Source organism: Hippocampus comes, unplaced genomic scaffold (assembly GCF_001891065.2).
Source record: "Hippocampus comes isolate QL1 unplaced genomic scaffold, H_comes_QL1_v1.1 scaffold166, whole genome shotgun sequence".
Classification (NCBI taxonomy): Eukaryota; Metazoa; Chordata; class Actinopteri; order Syngnathiformes; family Syngnathidae; genus Hippocampus; species Hippocampus comes.
Window position 1 is genome coordinate 165,538 of NW_017805452.1, and position 26,138 is coordinate 191,675.

The following is a 26,138-nucleotide window of genomic DNA, read 5'->3' on the forward strand; positions in this document are numbered from 1 at the left end:
GTGGTGTGTTAAGTGATGGGGCGGGAGCCACTGAGAACTAGAGTGGGACAATTCTATTGGTGTCATTTTGTAGGAGAGTAGTTTAATTATTTTTTTATGGCTGTAATTAAATCGGGACTTTATATATATATATTTCAAAGATGTATACTTTAGTTGTTTTTTTAAGTAGAGGTATCAAACAAAATACCAGTCAAATCCATCAATATTTTATTATTTTATCAAGGTAAATTGATATAATATTGACACACACTGGCTGAAAGTTGTGCTTTTCCCTTTTCATTTCTGCAGCTGTTTGACATTCCTTCTTCTGTAGCTACAGATGGAAATCAATACCAGAATAAATATTCATAAATGCTCTAAAAATGAACCTTGGACATTTTTGCAATAATTCTGATTTCGTTTTATAAACATAAGATGTAGTTCCAGTTCATTTTCATTTTTCACAAAAGCATTTTCGTTTTTCTTTGACTTCATTAACAAAACTCGTGCACATAGCAAGTCATCCTTTTTCCAATTTGGTGGATGACAACATTATTTCGAATGCTCATCGCACCTGAGTAATGAAGTCAGCTCAGACATCCATCTCTGTTTCCGTGGTAATGTAGCTTCCTTTTTTCCTGCACACACACACACACACACACACACACACACACACACACACACACACACACACACACACACACACACACACACACACACACACACACACACACACACACATCCACACACACACGCGCGCGCGCGTCAGGTTGACCTTGTGGAGGAAATCATCGGCCATTCATCATCTTCGTCAGCTCCAGTGATGCGAGGAAGAGGAGAAGGAGAAAAGAAGGACCCCGAGATTCAACCAGTGGATGTTCTCGCTCATGTTCGCAACGCCTTGTGGATTTTAAACAGTATTTACACGACAATTACATCAATTTTGCGTGGAGACGATTAAGTCTCACGTTGCATGGAAGCTCACGATACACGTCAACACAATCAAAGGCTGAATTCATATCCGCGATTCAACCAGTGGATGTTCTCACTCATGTTCGCGATGCCTTGTGGATTTTAAACAGCATTTACACTACAATTACATCTATTTTGCGTGGAGATGATTAAGTCTCACTTTGCATGGAAGCTCACGATACTGTTAGAGGAATCTATGAGCAAAATTGTATCATGTTTAAAGTTTCATTTAATTTGGGCACATCTAAACGTTTGGGTGCGTATCCAGCACCCCCAAATGCCTGTGCACAAAGGCGCCGGCCACCTGGCCGCAATAATATTACCTGTTCTACGCAGAGGATAAAGAAGATATGCCTGTTAGTATTGTTATATTATCTGTTGAGGCACCAATGTCTACATCTATAATTCACATAAGTACACTTTATTTGTGCAAAGGCATATATTTTTCTGAAAAGCTACAACTTTAAGTCTGACGCGTGATGAGAGTCTCACACATGCACACAAACCTCGATCCCATTGCCGTCTCTGTAAATGAATGTGGCAGGGAGGTTGGAGACAGCTATGTGAGGGATTATCGGCGGGTAAAAAGGGGAGATGAGTTTAATTTTAGACTGCTTCTATAAATAAACTCCATTTATCTCTCTCTCACACACACACACACACACACACACACACACACACACACACACACACACACACACACACACACGCAATTACTGTTTGATGTTCTAATAGAAAGAGTGAGTGGAGGGGCGGGGGCAAGAGGCTGCTGTTGCCTGGCAACCGTGTCCGGCATTTGCAGAATATGTGACACACATACACACACAGACACAGGAGATGCCAAAGAAATATCGACTGTTGTTGCATGTTGCCACAATGCATTGTGGTGAAGGGCCGAGGTGCCCTGCAGTCTTACGTAAAAATAAGACGGGGGGGGGGCTTTTGATGTTCCTTTGTTAACTGGGATGAGCTAAAAATAGCATTGACTGATGAGTGGGGATTCTGCTGGAGAGTAGCTGAGGTGCAGGGGTCAGCACCTATCCCATCATGCATTGCAGTTTGCCTCATTAGTCCCAGACAGAGTGGATTTTGTAATTTTGTCATTTTGTTTTGGGAAAAAATAGCACGCTTCAGGACTGTATAAAAAAAAAAAAAAAAAAAAAACACAATTCAATAGTATCTAAAGAAATAGATATAACCAGCATGATTTCAGGCATTAATTCAATGGGCATTGTGTGACTGGTGTGTGTGCTTTGGCCACCACGGGAGAGCATAATACATATTGCACAGAGATTTGGTGATGAAACGATGAAGAAGACCATCACAATTAAGCGGCAGTATTCATAGTTTGTTTGGGTTTTTGTCTCAGAGGATAAAGAATATATGGCTGTGTATTAATATTTAGTCTGTCTGTATATGTTTCTCTCAGTTGTATTCAAATCCAAATCATTTGCATGCTATGCTATGCTAAGGTACAGCAAGATAGCAACGCGAATAAGGAGGATGTCAATGTGTCAAATAAATCTTAATTTCAGATTGGAATGTGGAAAATAGTTTACAGGTTGTCCTGAGATGACAAATTTGAAGTTGAAATGGTTACGAAACTCGGTCACGAAATGTGGAAGGACGATATACAATTGTAGTGGACAGTGTCTACATTTGAGAATATTGTCATGTAAAATGTGGAAATTGGGGGAATGTGTCATGTGTTTCTCCTGCAGGTGGCAGAGGAGGGCCGTCCCTCCAGTTTACACACCTGCTGCCTATGTAATCAGGCGACCATTTAAGGACTCCTATGATGTCATGTCTGTCAGATAATTCGCCTTGCTCATGATTGTCATCAAGTGTTGAATTCGTCCAAACATTCAATGCTCTTGCCCTTCGTTTTTGTTCCCACCAGGTTTTCTGCACTTAGCTTTGTAAGTAGTTTTTTTGTTGTTGTTATAGACACAGCTTTTGTATTATATGGGTTTCTTGTTGTCTATTTATTAAGTAATTTCCAAATGAGTTTTTATCCTTGCTTTTTTTTTTTTTTTTTTTGCAAATGTATTTGGTTGTCTCATTTTCCTGGTGTCGTACCAGCGTTCTTTATCGGTCTTGCGACCTATTTTTATGAATAAATCTTTTTGGTCAATTCTTTCCGAGTTCACCTTTCTGGAGTCCAATTCTGCCCAACAGAATGTGAAAAATATGATTTTTTTTTCCCACTTATGTGAATCATTTGAGAAATGTGGCGGGAGTAGAAGGACAAAAAAAAAAACTGTGGCCGAAAAATAAAAATATGTATACAATGGTCACACCTTAATCAACATTCACCTTGACGGGGCCCCAGTCTCACTACTGCTGCTCCCACCGATTGGACAAGAGAGCGGGCCTTGGGTGGTTTTGATTGGCTGCCAGCATGCAGCCTGTTGCTGGGCTGTTTCCGTGGAGATGACTATCAATGTTTTCGCCCTCCTCATCCTCCTCCTCAGTGTGAGGATTCTGCTGCTTGGTGAAAATGATGTCTGCGAGGAATTCAGGTTTCAGGGTCGCAATCGTGCACAAATTAAAGAGACAGACATCAACGAGGCCGCGAGGATTAAATATCACCATGGCAGAGATTTATCACACATATTGTGACATTTCCCAGACCTTGGACAAATGCATATCAAGAACAAATGCAATCACAAGTGAGCCATTCAGAACTAGGACGGGGTCAATCCCTTTCTTGATTTATTTTTTTATTTTGGAATTTAGTGCGGAAATTAATAGAAAAAGTCATGCCCCCACCCCAACCCCAAAGTTTAGCCTGGGTCATCATCAAAAGAATTAATAAGAGTCTTCCTCCTCCATCATCCTATCAGCTCTCTTCTTCCCCCTCCTCCACTAGTGAAGCGCTCCCTCTGCTGGCAACTGCCGGAATAACGCATTGAAGAACCTTACAATGTACTACAAGGGTGTCGAACCCATTTTCGTCGCGGGCCACATTTTAGTTACTGTTTCCCTTGGAGGGCCGTTATGGCTGCAAAACCATATAAAGAAGTCAAGAAGACTGGTTTATTCAATGATAGTTTAAGTTACTGTAATGAGGGTTTTGGTAACAAGAAAACTTACAATAGCTCTTTTATATATTACATACGAGAAATTGAAATTTTGGTGCAAATATTAGTAAGCATCATAGAAGTTGACATGTTTGATTTGCTTTCGTGGGCCACAAAAAAATTATGTGGTGGGCCAGATCTAGCCCCCGGGCCTTGAGTTTGACACAGGTGCTGTACTACATTCAAAAATCCCCAGTGTATTTTTAAGATCGCAACCCTTGTTTCAAGAATGAGGGTTGAAACCCTTACCCAAGCTAATTTGAAACCCCTCAAAAAAAATTCTTACTTGAAACCCTTTCCTTGAAACCCTAAACTGAAAGCGAAACCCTATTTTGAAACCCCAAACTTGGTCTGAAACCCTAATTTGTAACCCCAAGTCTTTTTGAAAACATGGTACTGAACGATAACCCTTGAGACATGAACCCAGCAGCCCCCGTATTGCGACAGTGCCTCTCTGGTTGGTGTCCAAGCGAGTCAGTAAAAAAATTCCTCTGTGGCCTGACTGTCCTTCACATGAATGACTCCATACAGTTTGTGTGATCAACCGCATACGAATGTTCTCATCGAGAAGCATATGCACACACAACAGAATTGTCTTTATTTCCGAATCAAGACATTGATCAAAAGTAGTCATTTACAAACGGTTTCTAAACGGCAGTGAAAATTTTGCGCAAACATCAAGTCTCATAAGAAAAGTCTGAAAGTGAGTAAACTGTGAAAATTGAGCGGGTTCAACGTTTGAAGCATTGGAACAGTATCTCGGGTTTTTTGAAGATTTAAAATTCAGTTTAAGCCTGCGCTAATTGTCGCTAGCCTAGCCGTTTAGCATTTTATTTTAGCATTAAGGTAGCAGACATTTGTTGGATGATTTGGCGTCTAAATGTGTGATGTTTAATTCTCTTTTGTTTTATGGGTGAATTTTACAGTGTAAACGTCAAGTGGGGATGATAAATAAAAAAGCTTGACAGTTGTAGTGCAACACAACACAGTGGCAACAAGCGCTAAGGAATACTTTAAAACATTTTATCATCAGTTTTATAATATTTGAACCATGTGGAGATGTTTCATATGATCTCTATATCAGAGATTTTCACCGAATGGTCCTGGAATGTATCCCTGCAATAAACCGGTTCACCGTATGTGTGCTTGTTAATTTTAAAAAATATATAAATACTCCTTACCACTAACAATGCAAAAAAAAAAAAAAAAAAAAAAAAAAAAAAAAAAAAAAAAAACCTCCCCGACAAGCCATTACCCTGATCCTCCGACACCCTTAATCCTCACAAACACTTTCGACTTCCTCTCACACTCGTCCACATTTCCAATCTGGTCTTCAGATGACGCCGTGCCGGTCCACCTGCATCCTGGCCACCATCTGTACGGTGCTGTAGAGACTCACGCAGGAGCCGGTCGCCGCCAAGGTTCCGGCCAAGGGGTTGACCAGGTTTCTTGGAGGCTGCATGCGAGCCTCGCCAGACACCTGCCGCTGCAGACAAGACAGGATAGAACAACAGCAACACATGACGTCACACAAACGATATAATACAACTCACAGGCGCATATTATTTATCCTCTGTGAAGATCAACTCAAGAGGGAGCCCTCATACCTTGGACTTAAAAAATATTTAAAAGCTGAACATTCTCTGAATTATTTATTTGTTTTGAGAGCTATTCTTAACTTCCTGCTGCCTTGAGGGGCTTACATAACTAAACTGCTCCAGAGGAGCACATATTTAGTTGGGACGTAAATCTCGTCTTCATAGGAGCCGAAAGAACATTTTAAAAGAACGTTTAAAGGTTGCAAAGAGGCAATAAAGGAAGGGATGCACCAACCTGGAGGAGGCGGAAGTAACCTGGAGTCAGTCTTCCCAGTCTGATGATCATTCCCGCTGCTGCACGCCTTCCTGCGGGAGAAGACGACGAACCATTTAAAATGAACAGAAACCGCCAAGAGGGGTGACAATATACATGGCAACTTTTCAACATCCATACAAATTCATGCACTTTTTGACTCCTTCCATTTTGACAAAAGCCACTTTAATTTTTGACTTGATACAAAGTTTAGGCCACTTCAAAAGAGTCAAAATTATACCTTCTAGCCAGTTGCAGAACCTCCACGGTAGATCCAGTCTGCGAGCTCGCCCCCGGACCATCAAAAAGTGGCTGCAGCCTGAAGGAGGCTTTTATACTGCGACCCGTCTTGTCTCGCATGGATGCACGCTTGAAGGAACATTTGTGCTAATGCACTGCGGTGACTTATGTAAGCCGGCGCCATTCCCATTTCCCTTGAAAGCCCCACAACAAGTATCCTAATGGCACCCCGAGAGCATCAAAGAGGTGACAATGCTGCACTATGGAGGCTTTTGGACATTTTTATTGAGAATGAGGGCAGCTTGGAGTGTGATGGAACAAATAAATGGAGCCTGACTTTTGGTATATGACTAGTGGGATTAATAATCACAATGCTACAAGGTTCCTGCGTCATTGTTTTGGTTGTATTATTTTTCATTCAATGTCGGGATTCTTTTGGGTACCACTAGAGGGAGCTTCTGTACCATTAGTTGTACAATCATACCTCAGTTTTCGACCATAATCCGTTCCAGAAGGCTGTTCGAAAACCTATTTGTTTGAAAACCGGAAACCGAAACCACGCTCTTTAAAAAAAAAAAAAAAGAATCTTTATTGAACAGTCTGTTCACCATGGAACGCTAAAAACGAGGAAGCGTCACTTCCTCATCTACCCAAGGAAGCGTCACTTCCTCGGGTAAGGAAGGCGAGAGGAGTCAAGTGACGCATTCAAGTGCGCTCAGTTTGTTTGAGAACCGAAATTCGGTCGTCCGAGGCATAAAAAAAACTCGAAATTTTTGGTCGAAAACCTATTTGGTCGAGAACAGAGACGTTCGAAAACCGAGGTTTGACTGTACTCGTATCCCAATTGGAGAATCACTGGTCATAATAACTAAAGTTGGTTTGTTCATCTTTTTAGTCTGACTTTGAGACATACAGCCGCTCAGGAGATGAAAAATATGCACAGTTGCTTCTCTTTAATGCGATAGCGTACTACTCGAGGGAGCTTCTGTACCATTAGTTGTACTCGTATCCCAACTGGAGAATCACTGGTAATAATGACTAAAGTTGGTTCGTTCATCTTTTTAGTCTGACTTTGCGACATACAGCCGCTCAGGAGATTAAAAATATGCACAGTTGCTTCTCTTTAATGCGATAGATCGGGCCAAGGTAGGGTGTGTTGAGGAATTTAACCTTACTATGAGTACTATTGGTACCAGTCTCTCACCTGAACATCTGTTTAAACTCTTAAAACAAAGGATGTAGTGTTAAGTTTATATCTTCTTCCCCCTTGAGTGTTTAACAGCCTCCAAGTGTCGTTAACAGCCCCCAAATGTCTTCTTTTGCGTCCGCCACCTCGGGAGAGTCCTTGAAGGCCGTCAAGTTCCCCTGAGGAGGAACTCTTATCTCGAGATTTATGCACAGCGGGAGAGGTCTGGATCGAATCGCATCAACCTTTCTTTCAGATTTTTACTTAAGGGGCAGAACTGCCCGCCTCTCATTAACATATTATCCCTCTATAAACGTGAAGACTGTATTTTTCCTGGGCTCCCTGATAAAATCTGAAACTCCCGGGAGTCCGAATCGATTTGTATTGTGATGAACTGCAGAAAAGAAAAATAAAACCTTCGAAGGTCCTGTTCATCGTCTCCAGCCTGTATTTGGATAACCAACATCCTCATCATCCGAAATTAACGAACACGCGCAGGAAGAGAAAGGCCGACTCACCCCCCCAACAGGTGCTACTTCTTTCATTTGAATCCGTTGGAAAATTCTGAATTTCAGGTGACTTTGCAGCATTTCTTTATTCATTTAGCAATCTTGTCATGGAAACGCTTTTGTAATTCTTCAAAAAGTAGGAATTTTTGCAATGCTGAACAGTGAGATTGTTTTGAATAGGTAGATAAATGCTGATTAGGAGGTCAATTTTAAATTGCATCCATTCATTTGAAAATGAATGGACAGCAAACAGATTGATAAAAAGAGCTCAGTCTCTACTGCATGTGAATAACATGGTCGTGATCAATTTTTGCCATGGACCGTCTTGAAGTAGTGCTGCTCCCGCGAGGCGAGCAAGGCTTCCTCGTGTGCTGCCGCCATCACGGGAGTTTGGACCACCTTCAGGTTCACGCCGCCACGAGCGTCGCTATCCGGGTCCACCATCAGCTTCCCGATAAAAACCTGCAACAAACAACAACAAAAAGAATGAGAAAAAATATCCTGAGGAATACCGTCGTTTAGCATTGTTTGCATGCTGCCAGACCTCTTCGTGGTGCTGTCCTACGTCCTCTTGCGCTGTTTCTGTCCTTATGGACTCAATGTGCTTCTCCCTCTTTTCTTTGATTCCCTGCAAGAGAGAAAAACAAAACTTTGTCGAGGAAAAGCCTTTCTTCGTGGGACAAAGAAATGGTGAAGGACAAAAACAAACCTTGAGGATGTTATAGTTAGACGTCTTGGAGACAAAATTGCTCCATGACTTGGCTGTGAGCTGACGTTGTTTCCAGTGAGACTTCATCTGCAATCAAATGGACCAAAGGTAAAACATCACCAAGGTCAACCAAATCTGGCAAAATACGCTTGTTCTCTGACAGACATCATAAGAATAGGACTAAGAAAACCTTTATTCGTCTCACAATGGAAAAATTTCAAATCTGGCAAAATATGCTTGTTCTCTGACAGCCATCATAAGAATAAGAATAAGAAAACCTTTATTCGTCTCACAATGGAAAAATTCCCAATTTACAGCAGCAAAGTTATGAAAGAAAGTACAGTGAAACTCCTCTACAACGAAACCTACATGGGCGAAGATACCCCCTAGTGTGAAAAAATCTTCATGCATTAACACCATTCCCACTTTCCTGCCCCCCATACAATGAAAAAAAACCCTGTTGCGTTATAATAAATCTTTTTCTCTGCATTTGCCTCGCGACGAGATTCACTACGACGAAGTCTAATCCAACCGCGACCTCTACTGCTTCATTCAGAAACGGCAACAGCAACCACCACACTGGTTTACACATGCGCAGTAGTCCAGGAAGTATTTGTTATTGTTAGTTTCAGATGCAGCAAAAACTTTGCATTGCTAAAATTGCTCCAAAACGGACCTTTGAACGTCAAGCAGCTAAGACAAGAAGAGCTCTGACGCTGGAAGAGAGGGTAAACGTGATCAAAATGAAAGACGGAGGAAGCAAAATAAAAGACATTATCCAAGAAATTGATGTCAGTGAAAGTGAATGCTGATCGTAAATTTCGCAATTTCTTTCCCTTTTTTTCTTTATACACTGGCTATATGAAGTGTCATTAAGTGTATGCTCATACTTATGCACTATTGGAATAAAAATAAAGAGTACACATACGTTTGTGTGTGCGTGTACACACACACACGCGTGTGTGTGTGTGTGTGTGTGTGTGTGTGTCTGTGTGTGTGTGTGTGTGTTTACATCTGAGATCAAATTTGCTACAGTGAAAAACCCCCTGTTGTGAAAAATGTCTTACTGCAAACATGATTTCGTTGTAGAGTTTCACTGGAGAAAGAACAAAAAGTATAGGAGCTGCTGTAAAGGCAGCCACTCTCGCGGTGCCATCTTGAAGCCATAACAAAAAGAAATAAGATAAAAAATTAGACATCATTAAATAGAATGTAAATGATTAAACAATTTTTTTTCCATTTTTAATTCAATGGACATTGTGCTGCTCCTTCAGTCCCGCATGCCTTGGCCATCTGGGAGCAGTATAGTACATACAATAATGGCCACAACTCAGTAAGCTGGAGTAATCTTTGTCATTCATTGCCTTTGATGCTGAATGTTCTCACCTCTTCATACATAAGTTGTTCTTCCCTGTTGGCCTCCTCGACATGTTGCCGCAAGACTTCCTCCTGCTCGGCCACCACCGCCTCGGCCATGCGCTGCGACATCTGCTGGGCAGAACGCAGAGTCTCTTGGTCCGGCGTGACGGGGCGGATGCCCTCCCGGATCAGCTCACGGCTGATCTCGTCCCACACCTCGCTCACCTGTGTGACATCACACTTTGACATCATGCTTCAGCCACATTAAATAGCGCAGGCAAAAGAGTCGTCTGTCTAAGATATCTGATTCCAATTGTGTCTCAGTATGGAAAATTTTCAGTTCGGAGGAGAAGCTCTGCAATTCACACAAAAATAAAATGGCCGATTCCTGTTCATTTTCAAGCATGGATCATTTTTGTGTATCCTGTTCCAATAGCCCACCCATTTTTTTGTGAATCAGAAAAACTGGTACAGATCATTTCAGGAAGCCCTATAAGTGAGTTTTAGGGTGTCCTGTTTGGAACCACCACAATTCAAAAAATGTCACCAGCTCCATGGTTTTGCCAAAAATCATGCATTTTCAAGCTTGTTGAGGCCCACAAAAAGCTGAGTCGTTTGTCAGAAGAATAACTCAATTATTTCAAAAGAGAATAATACAAAGTAACATTGATGATAAAACACCTGCTATTTTGTTCTTACCTTGAAATCAAGGTACCTTTTGACGATACTCAAGGTCACTCTGTCTTTTACGGACAATCCTGGAAGATCCTCGAAACCTGCACAAGATCAAGGATCAGTTATGTGGACAATGAGGGTTGCGGATACGCTCGAGCCTATCACATCTGACTGGTCGCCAGCCTCATTTTGTATTTGCGTGTTTGATTCTCTGTCCCGATCAATAAACAACTCTAAGTGCATTTGCATTCTGTTTACCAATTCTGCAGAAGATCAAATAAATCTTGGCTATCAGGTTCTCTTGCATCTCTAATACGGCGGCGCTCGCCGTGTCCAGAGTCGACATCAGCGCTGCGTCATCCACCTTACGATGTGCCAGGACAGGCTCCTTTGGATCTGTGTGTAGGTAAGAGAAAATTTGTCACGGGTTTGGTTGTCCATTTGGAGTCACCGACTCAAACAAACCTGCGATCCCGCCGTGTTGGTTCCGGCTGACTCCCAGCTCCTCTTCTTCCCGCCGCCACACTTGCAGCAGGAGACTCGGAGCCGTCCAGCCATCGCTGTCGCTCCAGCTCAGGATGTGAGGAATTGTGCTTAGGTTGTCACACAGCTCCAAAAGAGTGGCCAGGATCACGCCGTGAACGCACTTGGGACTCGACTGAAGGAAAAATGAAAGCAGAAGTTAAAAATGTCTCCCCTACGAAGGGATTTCTGGACCCCAAAAGTTTTAAGAATCTCTGCAGTCAAGACCCCCACCAAGACTCTTCCAGGGAGGGTTTGAGTTACTTACACTGAGTAGGTCCAGTAAAACCAGCACGCCATCTCGGGTTAGGAAGCAATCCTCTGTCGTGTAACAGCCCACAATGCAGGTGCTAACAATGGAACCACAAATGAACCATTTCCATTTAAGTCATTTTCAGTCAATCTTCGCCCTTAACTCCCTCACCCAAACCTAACCCGAGACCCTACCTCCCAATCCCAAACTCGAGACGTCGGAACCCTAATTCCAATGACACAAACATTTCCTCAAGCGTGAGCGCTAGTCACAGTCAGCAGCAGAGTGAGAACCATTAGCTTAACCCTTTCATTCCACAAGATGTACTTGTACGTCTTTTTAAAATTAGGCCCCGCCTACCAAGGACGTATATCTAAGTCTTTTTTTTGCATCATAGAGAGGAGGAGGGTCTGATGCAATCTGTGAATGAGAATAAGCCGTTTGAATTGTAAATAATGTAAAAAAGTGACCAGTAGGTGGCAGTGGTGGCTCACGTGCTTGAAATGCATGCTTTTACAAAAAACTCTTTTTCTCCGTTTTTTGCCCAGGAATCGCCATTTTCATTAAACGTAGCCATTTTGTAATGCCGATTGCTGAAGAATGGAAAAAGATAGAACCAATTTTTTTTCTGCTGAAGGAAGAGAGTCCAAACTTTATTTTTTCCATGTTTATATAGCATTAGAACCAAATATTCTGTGGGCCTTGCAAGATCAGTCAAAATCCAGTAAAACGCTGGGATTGAGGGGGTTGCTCCAGTGAAAATGGCTGAGATTGAATGAGTTAAGCTGCACTGACCGCACGCACGCCAAGGTTGACAGGAGAAGCTTGTTGTGTCCTAGGCCACTGTAGAACATGCTGGCGCCTCTCCTCAGGTAATGGACCGTCATCTCCACGCCCTCGGTCCCAAACAGCTCCTGCCGTGCGACCGCAGGCGTGTCAGAAATATCTTTTCTGGATGATCAATCAACTTGTCCCAATTACCTTTCTGTGCATATCACTCTCACACAGAGCTGAGAGGATGATCTGCATGTCTGACTTCATCTCCACGGTAACCGCATCCTCATCGCTGGCAGTCGACTCCATCTGCATTAGAAGCCCTGAGAAGTTGATGCGTGCGATGGAGAACATTGTGAGGTGAGGGGTTATATGGAACTGAACTGCACTGGTCATAACCAATAACCCGAACACCTGCTCACCCAAATTCCAAACTCTTATCTCAACTTTACTAAACTGACCTAGAAGCATGTGTATGGTCCCCTGGTCGCACAGGTCCTGGTTGAGGGTCTTGTCATCCAGGGAGGTGACTGATCTCATCAGTCTGATGCAGTAACGCATGTGAGCCTTTTTGCTCCCTCGGCCGCCGGTGGCGTGGAAGCTGTGCCCTTGTCCACAGTAGCCGTCTGGAATCAGTCAAGAGCTGTGAGTCGAGTGCCCCATCACTGCTTCACTCACTCTTACCATGACTATGGTGTCTCACCTTGCCTGACGCACCAGTCCAGCAGGTGCAGCAGGGCCACATTGCCATAGCAGGACATGTAGTGGTCCAGTATCAGCGGGGCTACGGTAGCGAGGACTGCAAGAGCCTGCAGCTGGAGCTCCTCCAGCTGGATGGACGACCAGTCACGAGACCCCGGCTTCACCTCGGAGGGGGTGGCGGGAGGCTTGGCCAGGGTCAGCAGAGCCAGTATCACTTGTTCCTCTTTGAAGATCTGCACCACAAAAAGGATAAGATCAATATCACGTCAATATCTACCTCGATGTGCAGAACCAGGAGCATCCACCGGGATGGTTGCAGGATCTCTGGACATCACAACCAGCAGATTTAACAGCAGCTTCTTCATTTGCAGGTCTTCCATGTTGTACGTCAGCTTCAGCTTGCCCACCAAATTATGGTGACTCTTCACTGAAACGGAAGCGCGGGAGAAAACGTGGCCGTCAAATCCAAACCAAAACACCAGAGACGGAGAGGAATTTTGCCTTACGCTCGGGAAACGTGCTGAGTGCAACAAGCTGCTTGGCGAATAAGCTCTCCTAAAAAAATGAGAGAATTATTTGTCTCAACCAAAGCAATAATGCCATTGCTTGAACAGCTGAGTGTCCTTCCCATAGATGCTTCTGGGTGATGTCTGATGAATCGTACCTTAGCCATCAGTCCCGAACCCTGAACCCAGCTCATCTTAACACGGAACTTTTTCCTCAGCAAACCTAATTCCACTAAGCCTAAACCTCATCCTAACTCAGAGAACGACTGGCCTAGAAGACATCACTCACAATGAGCAGAGCGCAGGAGTTCTCAGCAAAGAGGGTGGTGAGAACCAGCAGATCATTGCGGACTTGGAGGTCAGCGTGTCGGGAAGTGTTCAGCAGGGCGTGAGTAAAGGCTTCTTTTAGAGATCTACAGGACAGAAAGCGATACAGTCAGAGTTTTTCAAAAACAGCTTTTCTTCGTTCAAGTTAAGTCAAGTCAATAAGACAATTAAGGATTGAGACACATTTGGCGAAGGAAAAAACCCTCTAAGGAAGAAACATTGAATAGAACCCAGGCTCTTTCGGTCAATTTTGTGCCTCTGCTGGCTGGGTTTGGATGGAGAGAGTGTCCAGAAAAACTAGAGTACAGAAAACAGGATAGTGGGGTTGAGCGATTGAGGGAGGGGTGAGAGAACAATGGGCACAACAACAGCAGTCTCATACGTGTCGGGAAGTGTTCAGCAGGGCGTGAGAAAAGGCTTCTTTTAGAGATCTACAGTGAGAGAACAATGGGCACAACAACAGCAGTCTCATGAACAAGGTTGGTGGTGTTAGTGGGGTTCGGGTTTGTGTTTGAGAGATGGGGAAGCGGTTTTAGTGCTTTAGTGGGCTTCTTGGAGTTGGGACTTAGGGATCTGACATACATGGCACATTCCACGCTGCTGAGCTGGGCGGCCACTGTAGCCTTGTTGCCACTCTCCAGAAGGTTCCAGAGAATTTCCGAGGAGTGAAACAGGATCATTCCGGATGGGTCTGGCTCATTCATGCGCAGACAGATGCTCTCAGCCCCTCGCACACTGAGCATTAAAGTGCAGTTCATATCTAGGGATGGACAAAGGATAAGATTTGTAACCTACAGTAGGTAGAAAAAGTATAAATACAGAGAAACTCCTCTACAACGAAACCTACATGGGCAAAAATACCCCTCCTGTGAAAAAAATTTAATGCATGAAAGCCATTCCCACTTTTCTGTTCCCCCTACAACGAAAAGTCCCCCTGTTCCGTTATACGAAACCTTTTTCTGCTCTTGCCTCGCAACGAGATTCACGACAACGAAAACAAGCCTTCCGCAAAGGTCTCATCCAAACTCAGCATGCCACAGTGACCTTTACTGCTTTGTTTGGAAACGGCAACAGCAACCGCCATGCTGGTTTACACATGCGTATTTGTTTCAGATGCAGCACGAACGTTGCATTGCTAAAATGGCGACAAAACGGACCTTTGCATCCCAAGGAGTTAAGAAAAGAAAAGTATTAATGCTTAAAGACAGGATAAACGTAAGAAAAATGAAAGATGGAGGAAGCAAAATAAAAGACACTATGCAAGAAATTGATGTAAGTGAAAGTAAATGCTGGTCGTAAATTTCGCAATTTCTTTCCCTTTTTTTCTTTCTACGCTGGCTATATGAAGTGTCAAATAAGTGAATGCTCATACTTATGCACTATTGGAATAAAATAAAAAGGACAAATATACGTTTTTTTGTGTGTGTTCATGTTTACGTCTGAGATCAAATTTGCTACAGTGAAAAGTCCCCTGTTGTGAAAAATTTCTTGCTGCAAACATGATTTCGTTGCAGAGGAGTTTCACTGTATATCACAACATCTGGCATTCGAATAGGGGTGTGTTGACTTTTTATATCCACTTCATGCTAATCAGCATATCGACCTGCTGACTTTGCCGCAAGGACGGACCCTTGTGTTGATAATGAAGGCGCTCGAGTAAAAACAAAGGAGCTTCAGTAACTCCCTGCCCCCTCCACCCCCGGGAACTGACCAGATGTGCTGGAGAGCATCTGAAGTGTTTGCAGGAGCAACAGCTTGATGGCGGGCTGCTTCTCCAGCGCCGCTATGGACAGGAACAGCGTCTTGGCCAGATCGCTGCGCTCCAGAAGCTGAAGTCTGTAGCCGGGGGACGTCGGTTGAGGCTCTGTGAGCATCAACACTCGTCAATGCAGATCCCAACGACGCTCCGAATTAGGCCAAAACACACCGTGAAATAACTAGGACACAAAATTAGGTACAGCATCCAATACTAACCGGTACACAAATTCAGTGTTTTAATAAAAGATACCAACTAGAATACTCTACTAGATTGTTTAAGTATTCCTAATGTTGTGTCCACCCCACTTTACATATTTACAAAACAATACTCAACTTCCAAATGGCAAATACTTGATATTGTATGTAGATGGGACACGATGGCTTAGCGAGTCGGATCGTACCGTCGAGCGGCGGTTTGCTGGGAGCCGAACAGCTGTAGTAAGACTTGACCGACTCCACTACCTGACGCCTCACTTCGCCGTCTGACACCCTCATCAGGTAGCCTACACGCACGCACATACACTACAGTTAAATTCATTTGGCGCACCATAGAATTGAATGCAAGTGTGGTCAAAGTATGGCCAAGGGGCCCCATGTGAGGATTCATGTTATCAAGTTATATTTTGTAGCAATGATAAATCCAAAATAAAATAAGATATGAACCATTTAAATTTTAGGAAAAAAGGGCAACATTTGTCCTAAAATTATCCCACTCTGCAGAAACTTGCAATTATTAATACATAAAAAATATGTAAAATTGTTCTGCCATTATATCATTATCATCTGAATCATGTGCTCTTTCATTGGATCTTTTTTGACGGTTTAAAAGATACCAACTAGAATACTCTACTAGATTGTTTAAGTGTTCCTAATGTTGTGTCCTTCCCACTTTACATATTAACAAAACAATACTCAACTTCCAAATTGCAAATACTTGATATTGTATGTAGATGGGAAAAGAAAAACAATGAAGATGAGGGGCAAGATGACAAGCGGAAGAAAAAGGGAAGATGAGAAGCTGACTTAGCATAAGCTGGTGTCGGTAGCGGAGACTTTGACACGATAGCTTAGCGAGCCGGATCCTACCGTCGAGTGGGGGTTTGCTGGGAGCCGAACAGCTGTAGTAAGACTTGACCGACTCCACTACCTGACGCCTCACTTCGCCGTCTGACACCCTCATCAGGTAGCCTACACGCACGCACATACACTACAGTTAAATTCATTTGGCGCACCATAGAATTGAATGCAAGCGTGGTCAAAGTATGGCCAAGGGGCCCCATGTGAGGATTCATGTTATCAAGTTATATTTTGTAGCAATGATAAATCCAAAATAAAATAAGATATGAATCATTTAAATTTTAGGAAAAAAGGGCAACATTTGTCCTAAAATTATCCCACTCTGCAGAAACTTGCAATTATTAATACATAAAAAATATGTAAAATTGTTCTGCCATTATATCATTATCATCTGAATAATCTGCTCTTTCATTGGATCTTTTTTGACGGTTTACCGAACAAAGTGCCATGTGAGTACATGATGATGTTTGTGCTCTATACCTATGCGAGAGAGAAACTGCTTGACATCTTCAGCGTAGTTGAGCTCATCTGAAACTTTTTCCTTCAGGAAGGGAAGCCTTACAAGGACGAACATTTTGTCATATTCAAGAAACAACATTTCATATCAAAACAGCAGGAATGCGAGCTACCTGCAAATGTTCAGAGCCTCACACAAAATGCTGCAATATTCCGGTTGCTTGTCAGCCTTTTCGCCGCAGACTTTGAGGATCCGCGAGATGCTCGCCAGCTCCCTCAGCAGCTTGATAATGTCAAGGAAAAGACGTTTCTCTGGCGGGGCAAAATAAATGCTGACAGTGGTCGAGTGGCGATAAGTGAGCACCTGGGGACTTTCTGTGAATTTATTTCCATCTCTGCATACACCTGGGGAGCAGTCAGGAGGAAATGTTGACATGAGAAAGGATACAAAGCCCTGTTGTTTCCTCTTGAGCAGCTTCTTCAACACAAAAATGTGCCTCTCCTGCATGTGAGTCTAAAAAAAAAAAAGAGTGTAATGATGTGAAGGAAAAAAAAGTTGGCAAATGCTTGAACGTAATATTTTTCAGTTTGACATGAGTCTGGTGTACTGTCCAGCAAAAGACCTGTCTATTGATGTAATTCTGTTATCGGCGGGATGGGGCGCCCCACCTCCCACCCCTTTGCACGCCACTGCAAATGAATGCGCGGATGATTTACCGTCAGGGGGTCTTCAAGCAGGCTAATCACTTTGGCAAGGTTGAGACTTCTCGGACAGACCTGACAAAAACATAAGAACAGGATGTTCGAGAAAATGTTACCATTACTTACTTGCATTGGTGTAGAAATATATGACATCACACTGTTATGACAGAGGTCATATGTAGTGCAGTTGTACTCCAAACACAAAACCTGAGTCACCTGCTCGACATGGTCTGGTGTTCTCGGCCGGACAACAGCTAGATCGGCTTTCCTTCTGTGCACAACTTTACATGAATCCATTTTTGATTCGTAACAAAACAAAACTTGAAGCATTAGCAGATTTGGACTCGTGTAAACAGACTGACTTGTTTACACGAGTCAACGATTCACTCAAAACGACGACAAAAATGTGTCAAAACACAGCGAAATGGGGCAGGCGGCCACAAATTTATGTAATTATCCATCTAATGGGAAATTTTACATATATAAAAAACAACAACAACAACCGCGATGACGAACTTTAATATCATCTATGATCACGTAAACATCACGTTGCTGTCACAACGCTGCCAGATGATAATGGTGTGTTCTTGTTCCCGGGGAAATCGGAAATTCGGTATTCACATCGAAAAAAAGGCAACTGGACATTGAAACCAACACGGAAAATCTTTTATTTTAAATTATATCTCGAACTAATTACTGCCTGTTTGGAGTACGTCAACTGTGTTATATATTGGCTATAGCACAAAATGTATTTTAATAACTGTATGGTGTTTCAAGCGAATTAACATATGATACTACCGTTATTTTGTGTGGAAAAAAACTCCAGGCTAAGGCCTCCTAATATTTTTGTGACGCAAAACGAGTTTTGTTCTTTCGACAGACGTGAAACTGACGTCTTAGCCGCCGAAGTTTTCAAATTTCCAAGGACTTTAAAGAGCACGCTGTAAGAAGTTTGATTTGCAGTTACCATAGTGACAGACAGCCGCTACGGCGAGAGAGGGGAACTAAAAGTCTCGTGGAAGGAAAACGCCCATTTCCTCCCTGAACCGGTAGTGGTAATCCCGCACCAACCAACGACCTGTTTATTCCTCACCACAACAATAAACGGCGACGAGTGGATATTTTCGAATGTTTGCAAAATAATTCAAATAAACTAAATCCAAATCTGGACTCCGAATCCAAGGACATGCTGTCGGACGCAGGTCAGTGAAGCATGCCAATAGCTAGTGCTGTTAGCCACGTGCTAAACGTGGCACGCTAACACAACATGGCCGATTTAAAGAGCTCCTTGTGTGTTTTTGTCACGTTTAAGACTCTAAACTCATCTTTGTGTTGTTCACTCGCCAGCATTTGTGTTCAACACCGCGTTGTCTGTTAGCACCCCGACAAAAAGCCGGGGTGGACCACCGCTTTGTCCCAATATGTCATGTCACACATCACCGGTGGTGGGGCTTGTTGTTCATCAGACTACCCCGGGAACGGCTCCGGCGCCCGGCGAGCCAAGAGGAGGAGCTCCGGGGAATCTCCGGGCGACGGCCAGGCCCTACGATCCTCTGGGAGGCAGTCCAACGTCCGGGTAAAGCGGGCCAACAACCCCCCACCTGGACAGGTACTGTCATTTGTAACCCCCCCCTCTGATTGCTCTAGGTCAAGTTCTATTAAATAGTATTGTCTTGTAAAACATCATGCCATTCCATTTGATCAAATGAAACGGGGAGACGCTTCAGGAGAAGTGGTTCACCTCAGATCTTGTCCCAGTGGGTCGATGCAGAATCCTTACAGCAACAGCCTCACATCAAATCACTGCCACGTAGAGGAGAGGAGGTGAAAAGTGGCAGTAAAATAGTCCAGATGTCATGGGTGTGAGGGAGAGCAAGAGACTAGTTGCAGGCAGCACGGTGGACAAGTGGTCAGCTGGCGAAGAAGCGTTACAGAAACGGCATCACTTCGATCATCACCGCCTCACTTATGTTATACATCTTTGATGCATCTCCATCACTGGATCGTGCGGACGTGTGTTTCCTTGAACTAACAAAAAAGATGGCTTTGTGTCTTTTCAGAGCAAAAGGAAAGCTACAGACACGGAAGAGGAAGATGACCAGTCAGAGAAGAAATACAGGAAGTGTGAGAAGGCGGGCTGTTCGGCCACGTATCCCGTCTGTTTTGCAAGCGCTTCTGAAAGGTGGGGACCAATATGATGCATTTTATTCCCCACAATTTAAGCATTGTTTCATCAAAACACACCAAAAATAGAGGACCCTTTACATTCAAAAATAAAAAAATACTGTACAGTGCAGAGTAGTTTTACGCAAAATGAATTATACTCTTATCTCAAGCTACAACTGTATTTGTTTACCCACTCCTGCCCAGTCAATTTTCAATTATAGTTTTTTTTTTCTCTTTACTCAGATGTGCTAAAAACGGATACACGTCCCGCTGGTACCATCTGTCGTGCGGCGAGCACTTTTGCAATGAGTGCTTCGATCACTATTACAGAAGGTAAAACCGCATTCTACATTATTAAATTTGTGCCTGTCATCGTTGGTAATTGTGTCTTTTTTTTCCAGTCATAAAGACGGCTATGAGATATTTTCCGCCTGGAAAAAAGCATGGACAAGTAACGGCAAAAGCGAGCCCAGTCTCAAAGCCTTCATGGCAGATCAGCAGCTTCCCTACTGGGTAACAACTTGTCGCGAACAACTACGTCATCGCCGCTCCTGTCACTGACGCCGGAATGTTCTTTCATGTGTGTCGTTTAGGTGCAGTGCACCAAACCCGACTGTCGGAAATGGCGTCAGCTGACCAAGGAGATCCAGCTGACCCCCTCGTTGGCAGCCACATACCGTTGTGGGATGAAGTTCAACAATGTCAAGGTAAAACCGGAAGCTAGAAGTCATATGTAATGGAGAACCAATCATAAATGTGTTGTGACATGCGTCTTGTTTGTGAACAGAACGAAGGGCCGGACCAGTGCTCCCTGCCAGAAGACCTGGTAAATTAACAATACATGGCTGTCATCCTTCATTTTTAGCCATGTTGCCTTTTTGAGTCATGTGGTTAGCATCACATCACGTCACCCTTGATGACGAGGGTCTTACCCGTCCCCGCGGTTCACAATTCACCAAATAACGCCAGTGCTTGTTTCCATTTGTGCCAGAGAGTGGCGGAGGTGACGGACAGCTGGTGGCACTCGATGCTCATTTTGCCGCCGTTGTTCAAAGACAGCCCGGCCACGCCTTTCCTGGCCGCCTACTATCCCGACTGCGTGGGCATGAGTCCGTCCTCCTCTCCCGGCGGGGCGTCGCTGAGCGAGCTGAGGGCCGACCACTGCAGAGCCGTCCAGCCCCAAAGTACGGGCGTGTGAATCTCTTCGTCGTCATCATGAGCTTCCTGGAAGTCCTCATCATTGACATTGCGACTCTGCTCAGTCGCAGGCTTGTGTCCGTACTTCCAGCCCTTCTACCAACCCAACGAATGCGGCAAGGCTCTGTGCGTCAGGCCCGACATGATGGAACTGGACGAACTTTATGAATTCCCGGAATTCTCCCGCGACCCCACCATGTATTTGGCGCTGCGCAATCTCATTTTAGCCTCCTGGCACAAAAACTGCAAGGTATCAACATTTTTGCTGACACAAAATTATGTGCAGTGCACGAACAAGATTTTGGGAAGAATTGTTTGTTTAAAAAATACTTTAAAAGATGTTAATCATAGGTATGGAGTATTTTTTTTCCTAGATTGAAAACCAATTCAACTTGGGAGCTGACTTCTTTTCTCTTGGCAGCTGATTCCATTTGTTTCCAGCATAACCGCTAAATGCCGCTTCACCGTGTTTGTTTTGAACACTTTCGAACCTTCACCTTAAATATGTTTGTCTGTCTATCATATCGCAATGAATTGTAACCAATAATGAGTAAAACAACAACTCTATTGTTTGTTCTCCCCTACCCAAGGAGGTTCTGACTGTCCAGAAGTGCATCATGCACGTGGTGGTGCGCGGGCTGGTGCGTGTACGATGCGTGCAGGAAATGGAGCGTGTGCTCCATTTCATGACCAGGAAAGGCCTCATCAACACGGGGGTGCTGGCGGTCCAGCGGCCCCTGCTGCCCGAGAAGCATCGCGCGGTGAGTGTCGGCCCTGCGAAAGAAAATTACCTCAACAATAAGACGTGACTATGATTTTAGTGATGTGATTCTTGCAGAAGAACGTCATAGTGATCGGCGCGGGGGCCTCGGGGCTCGCCGCTGCACGCCAGCTGCAGAACTTTGGCACTCAGGTTTGCAACGTCAGGGTTGAACTGTAATGTGTACTTATGGTGACTTCGTATGTCTGGTTGAAGCGAAAGATTATTATTTCTTATGGAGGAAAAGTCATGAGATTTTAGACGGATGATGTCGCACCTTAAATGTTCCACTGGACTTGCTCCAGGTGCTGGTGTTGGAGGCTCGCGAGAGGATCGGCGGTCGCGTGTGGGACGACATGGCCTTGGGCGTCATCATGGGTCGGGGAGCTCAGATCGTCAACGGCTGCGTGAACAACCCGGTCGCCCTGATGTGTGAGCAGGTGAAATTTCCCAAACACATGTGGGGAAATTTGTTATGTCCACATGTGCACACTTGTATCACCACATTATTGCAGTTATTTCTTTTCATTTCTCTCTCCAAAAGATAAAAAGAAAAGTTGAATTGTGTTTTACGAGTGATAGGTTATATTAATGTTGGAAAAAGGTTTGAAATGATTTCACTTGTTCACTTGTTTATTGTATCATAAAAAAATGTCCATTTAAAAAATGAAATGTGGCACTTGAGCACTAACGTTTGCCCATCCCTGATCTAAGCTGACATCACGCTGTACGTCCACAGATGGGCGTTCGCATGCACAAACTGGGAGAGCGCTGTGACCTGTTTCAGGAGGGCGGGCAGGCCACTGACCCCGCCATTGACAAGCGCATGGAATTCCACTTTAACGCCATTCTGGACGTGGTGTCGGAGTGGAGGAAGGACAAGTCGCAGAGCCAGGACACGCCGCTTGGAGGTTCTTTATCTCTTACAAGATACCAGAAAACATATGGAGAGAAACTGAAATTTTTGGTTTTGTTGGACAGAAAAGGTGCAGGAGCTTAAAAAGAACTTTCTTCAGGAGTCCGGCATCCAGTTCAGTGAGTTGGAGGAAAAAGTGCTTCAGTTTCATCTCAGCAACCTGGAGTACGCCTGTGGCAGCTCTTTAAACCAGGTCAGACTCCTCCGAATTCACAGACGCGTATCAGATTCTTATCCAGCCAACAGCTTTGCTGTAAACAAGATCGATGGTTGATGAATGAATAGTTTTGATAGTCTAGACTGGTTTAGAAACTACTCAGCAGACAGAGCTTTTTGTGTTCCCTTTAGTTGCTCCAAGTCCAGCTCTGTTCCACTGTCGCATGGTGTTGCACAGGGTTCAATTTTAAAGCCACTGCTGTTTTCATTGTGTTTGCTTCCCTGGTTTCCACTGTCCTGTGCAGCAGATGTTTTTATTTTTTAAAATTACTCTATAAGATTGAGTTGAGTCTTATTTGTGCGTGTAGGTTTCTGCAAGATCCTGGGACCACAACGAATTCTTTGCACAGTTCTCAGGAGACCACACGTTGCTCACCCAAGGCTACGGCACTCTGCTCCACAAACTAGCCGAGGGCCTGGACATCCGCAAAAAGTGCCCGGTGGGAAAATGTTAATCCATATTTTTGTCCTCCATTCCACTTAGGACAATCACAACCATGTTGGAAAAAGTGATTTAACCCCCCCCCCCACCCCCCCATCTATTTCAGGTGAAGACCATTGATTACTCAGGTGATGTTGTCAGAGTTACTTGCTCAAATGGCTCCCAGTGGACAGCAAAGAAGGTAAAACCAAGTTAGAAAAACCTTTTTGTTTGAGTCGCGGGCTTTTAAATGGTTTCCCTTCCTTTAGGTTCTGGTCACAGTGCCGCTGACGTTGCTGCAAAAGAATTTTATCCAGTTCGTCCCGCTGCTTCCTGAGAGGAAAGTGAAAGCCATCCACAGTTTGGGAGCAGGCATAATAGAGAAGGTACACAGTTTTATCCTTTTTGTTGACTACTTTTCGAAGTAATATGATGAATTTAACCTGTCAAACTGGACGGCAGATCGCGCTGAAGTTCCCGTACAGATTCTGGGACAACAAGATCCAAGGGGCCGACTACTTCGGTCACATCCCGCCGACTCTCGACAAGCGAGGCATGTTCACTGTCTTCTACGACATGGACCCACAGGTTTTGTATTTATTTATTTATTTTTGTCCTTCCCTCATTAAAGCTCACCCTTTACCGGTTACAAATGCATCCGTATCTGCATTTTGTGCAGGGGAAGCAGGCGGTTCTTATGTCCGTTATCGCCGGGGATGCCGTCGCCGCCGTGCGGGACATGCAGGACAAGGACATCGCGGGCGAATGCATGAAGGTGCTGCGTGAACTATTCAAGGAGCAGGTAATGATGTGGTCCTGTAAACCTATGGGACGTTTCTTACCGGAAATCTAATCATTATGCACACCGGAATTAGCCACTGAAGGGGAAAGCCAGCCTGGGATGCAAAAACATGAGCAAATAATTGTTCACCATCTTTGACAGGAAGTCCCAGAGCCCCTGCATTTCTTGGTCACACACTGGAGCAAAGACGCATGGTCGCAGATGTCCTACAGCTTTGTGAAAATGGGCGGCAGTGGCGAGGCGTACGACATTATCGCCGAGGACGTTCAGGGGAAATTGTTCTTTGCAGGCGAGGTACCAGAAGCTGCCCAAATAAAATTTTTAGGTGGTGGTTAGCAGATACATGCAAGTCTGTTCCTTTTTAATTATTTTGATGAGACTTCATTTTAATTTTTTTTTTTTTTTTTTTTGAATTCGTTTTAGTTTTCTTGAATATACGAAGCGAAGTGAATCCCCGCAGTGTCTCAAATGTGACCTATATCATGACCTTTAAAAAAAATTCTGAAGACGCATTTTTTTTTTCCTTGCTTTGTTTCCAGGCCACCAACCGGCACTTCCCTCAAACGGTGACTGGCGCCTACCTGAGCGGGGTCCGAGAGGCCAGCAAGATGGCTGCTCCCTGAGAGTTCACTGAGCGCTTCGAACTCACCAGCATGGACACACGGGTTGAAACGCACCACAAAACTGTGTCTCTCTCTCTCTCTCTCTCTCTCTCTCTCTCTCTCTCTCTCTCTCTCTCTCTCTCTCTCACACATACACACACTTACACGCCACGTGAACCACCAAGGGCTTCAGAAAAACTCTGGTGCTCAATCCCAACATGCCGTGAAAAAAGAAAAAAAAACCTGGGACCTGCTTGGCTTGGCTGGATCCCCCTGAGCATCAGACATTGCTAAACTTTGTTAACCAGCAAGGCTGACCTGAGTAGTTCTTTAAAAACTAACCTTTTTTGTTCCTCACTGTTTTATGAAGCAAGTGATGTGTTGTGATCGTGCATGTAAAAGCTTACATGTGTAGAAGTCAAGAGTACGTCTGTTGTAGCACTTTTGGGATTGGGGATGCTCATTTGAGCCAAAGCAGAGTTAGTAGTATTAGTTGATATGTTTGTAAACAATTCACATAAAGTTTGTGATATGAAGCTTTGGGGGTCACATTTCAGGAGGAAACTAAAATGCACTTTAACCGTTGCAAGTCAAACCTGACCTGAGTCTTTACAGCAGGTTACAAAGATACAGAGAGAGTGGTAGTGTCACAGAAAGGCGTAGAAGTAACTGTCATTTTATGTACTTCTTGAAATTTCACCCCAAAAAGCCAAATATGCTTTTTTTTTTTTTGTGAGTAATACAACAAACTATTTACTTTCTCAGGGATGACATCAGGACAGGCAGTACAAAAATTCACCTGATTAAAAATGAACAAAGTTACACTTAACGTTATCCGTTATGTGTTTGTCCCTCAGTGCTGATTTAAAAATGTTCAGCAGCACAAGAGCATCCTCACTGTTTCTGATGTTTGGCCGCTGTTCCCCTTGTTGTTTTCCAAATATGCGACGTTTCGAGACGATTCTGTTTGTCAGGTATTTCGGCGCTTATTATTTATCTGCGATACTGTCTGTCTAATAAACTGTGCTGCAAACTGCCGTGGCTATCTTCTTACAAAATATCCTTGGTCATGAATTTATTGATATATTCATGTGGAATAAATAAAACATTTGAAACGTACAATGCAGTCAAACAAAATGAAACTTGCAGCCATGCATACAGGCCTTTTTTTTTTTTTTTTTTTAAATCAAGTAGAGTGGTGTTTTGTTTTTCGCACAGATCAGTTGTATTTAACTTTTAAGTACAGTCCAAACCATTTGCATTTGATCATTTAGACACTTTTTAAAAGTCGTTTACCTTATCTGCAGTACAATATTTTTATGTTCACGTTTTTCCCTATTGTTTAAACTGCACAATGTTACAGTGGCTTACAATAACACAAGGTGTGTTATTGAATCGCTTATGAATTCTTTTCCAAT

General features: G+C 43.7%; 2 protein-coding genes across 4 annotated transcripts; one reads left to right on the forward strand and one right to left on the reverse strand.

Moving 5' to 3' along the window:
• Positions 1-8,067: 8,067 nt before the first annotated feature.
• Positions 8,068-18,236, reverse strand: cfap69 (cilia and flagella associated protein 69). Of its 3 annotated transcripts, XM_019874088.1 has the most exons (23): positions 17,857-18,236; positions 17,656-17,715; positions 17,387-17,452; positions 17,112-17,221; positions 16,963-17,039; positions 16,492-16,593; positions 15,359-15,511; positions 14,230-14,407; positions 13,610-13,733; positions 13,321-13,369; positions 13,120-13,241; positions 12,816-13,047; positions 12,574-12,738; positions 12,320-12,435; positions 12,134-12,252; positions 11,354-11,435; positions 11,029-11,221; positions 10,822-10,959; positions 10,588-10,664; positions 9,916-10,113; positions 8,530-8,616; positions 8,365-8,448; positions 8,068-8,282 (listed from the first exon to the last, which is right to left on the reverse strand). In XM_019874088.1, the coding sequence occupies exons 1-23, from the start codon at positions 17,968-17,970 to the stop codon at positions 8,124-8,126; spliced, it is 2,805 nt and encodes a 934-aa protein (XP_019729647.1). In that variant the 5' UTR covers positions 17,971-18,236; the 3' UTR covers positions 8,068-8,123. The 3 variants fall into 3 exon arrangements, with proteins under 3 accessions (XP_019729647.1, XP_019729649.1, XP_019729648.1); XM_019874090.1 differs by lacking the exons at positions 16,963-17,039; positions 17,112-17,221; positions 17,387-17,452; positions 17,656-17,715; positions 17,857-18,236 and having other exon boundaries at positions 16,429-16,497; XM_019874089.1 differs by lacking the exons at positions 16,492-16,593; positions 16,963-17,039; positions 17,112-17,221; ... (1 more) ...; positions 17,656-17,715; positions 17,857-18,236 and adding an exon at positions 15,807-16,039.
• Positions 18,237-18,665: 429 nt separating this feature from the next.
• kdm1b (lysine demethylase 1B) lies at positions 18,666-25,757 on the forward strand. The gene is made up of 22 exons (XM_019874149.1): positions 18,666-18,842; positions 19,107-19,249; positions 19,701-19,822; positions 20,050-20,139; positions 20,208-20,319; positions 20,400-20,513; positions 20,594-20,632; positions 20,798-20,990; positions 21,069-21,253; positions 21,594-21,764; positions 21,842-21,916; positions 22,069-22,203; positions 22,503-22,674; positions 22,745-22,872; positions 23,204-23,335; positions 23,444-23,518; positions 23,586-23,702; positions 23,779-23,904; positions 23,996-24,118; positions 24,260-24,412; positions 24,658-24,817; positions 24,874-25,757. Exons 1-21 carry the CDS (start codon positions 18,827-18,829, stop codon positions 24,739-24,741), a joined length of 2,505 nt encoding a protein of 834 aa, XP_019729708.1. The 5' UTR covers positions 18,666-18,826; the 3' UTR covers positions 24,742-24,817; positions 24,874-25,757.
• Positions 25,758-26,138: the final 381 nt, after the last annotated feature.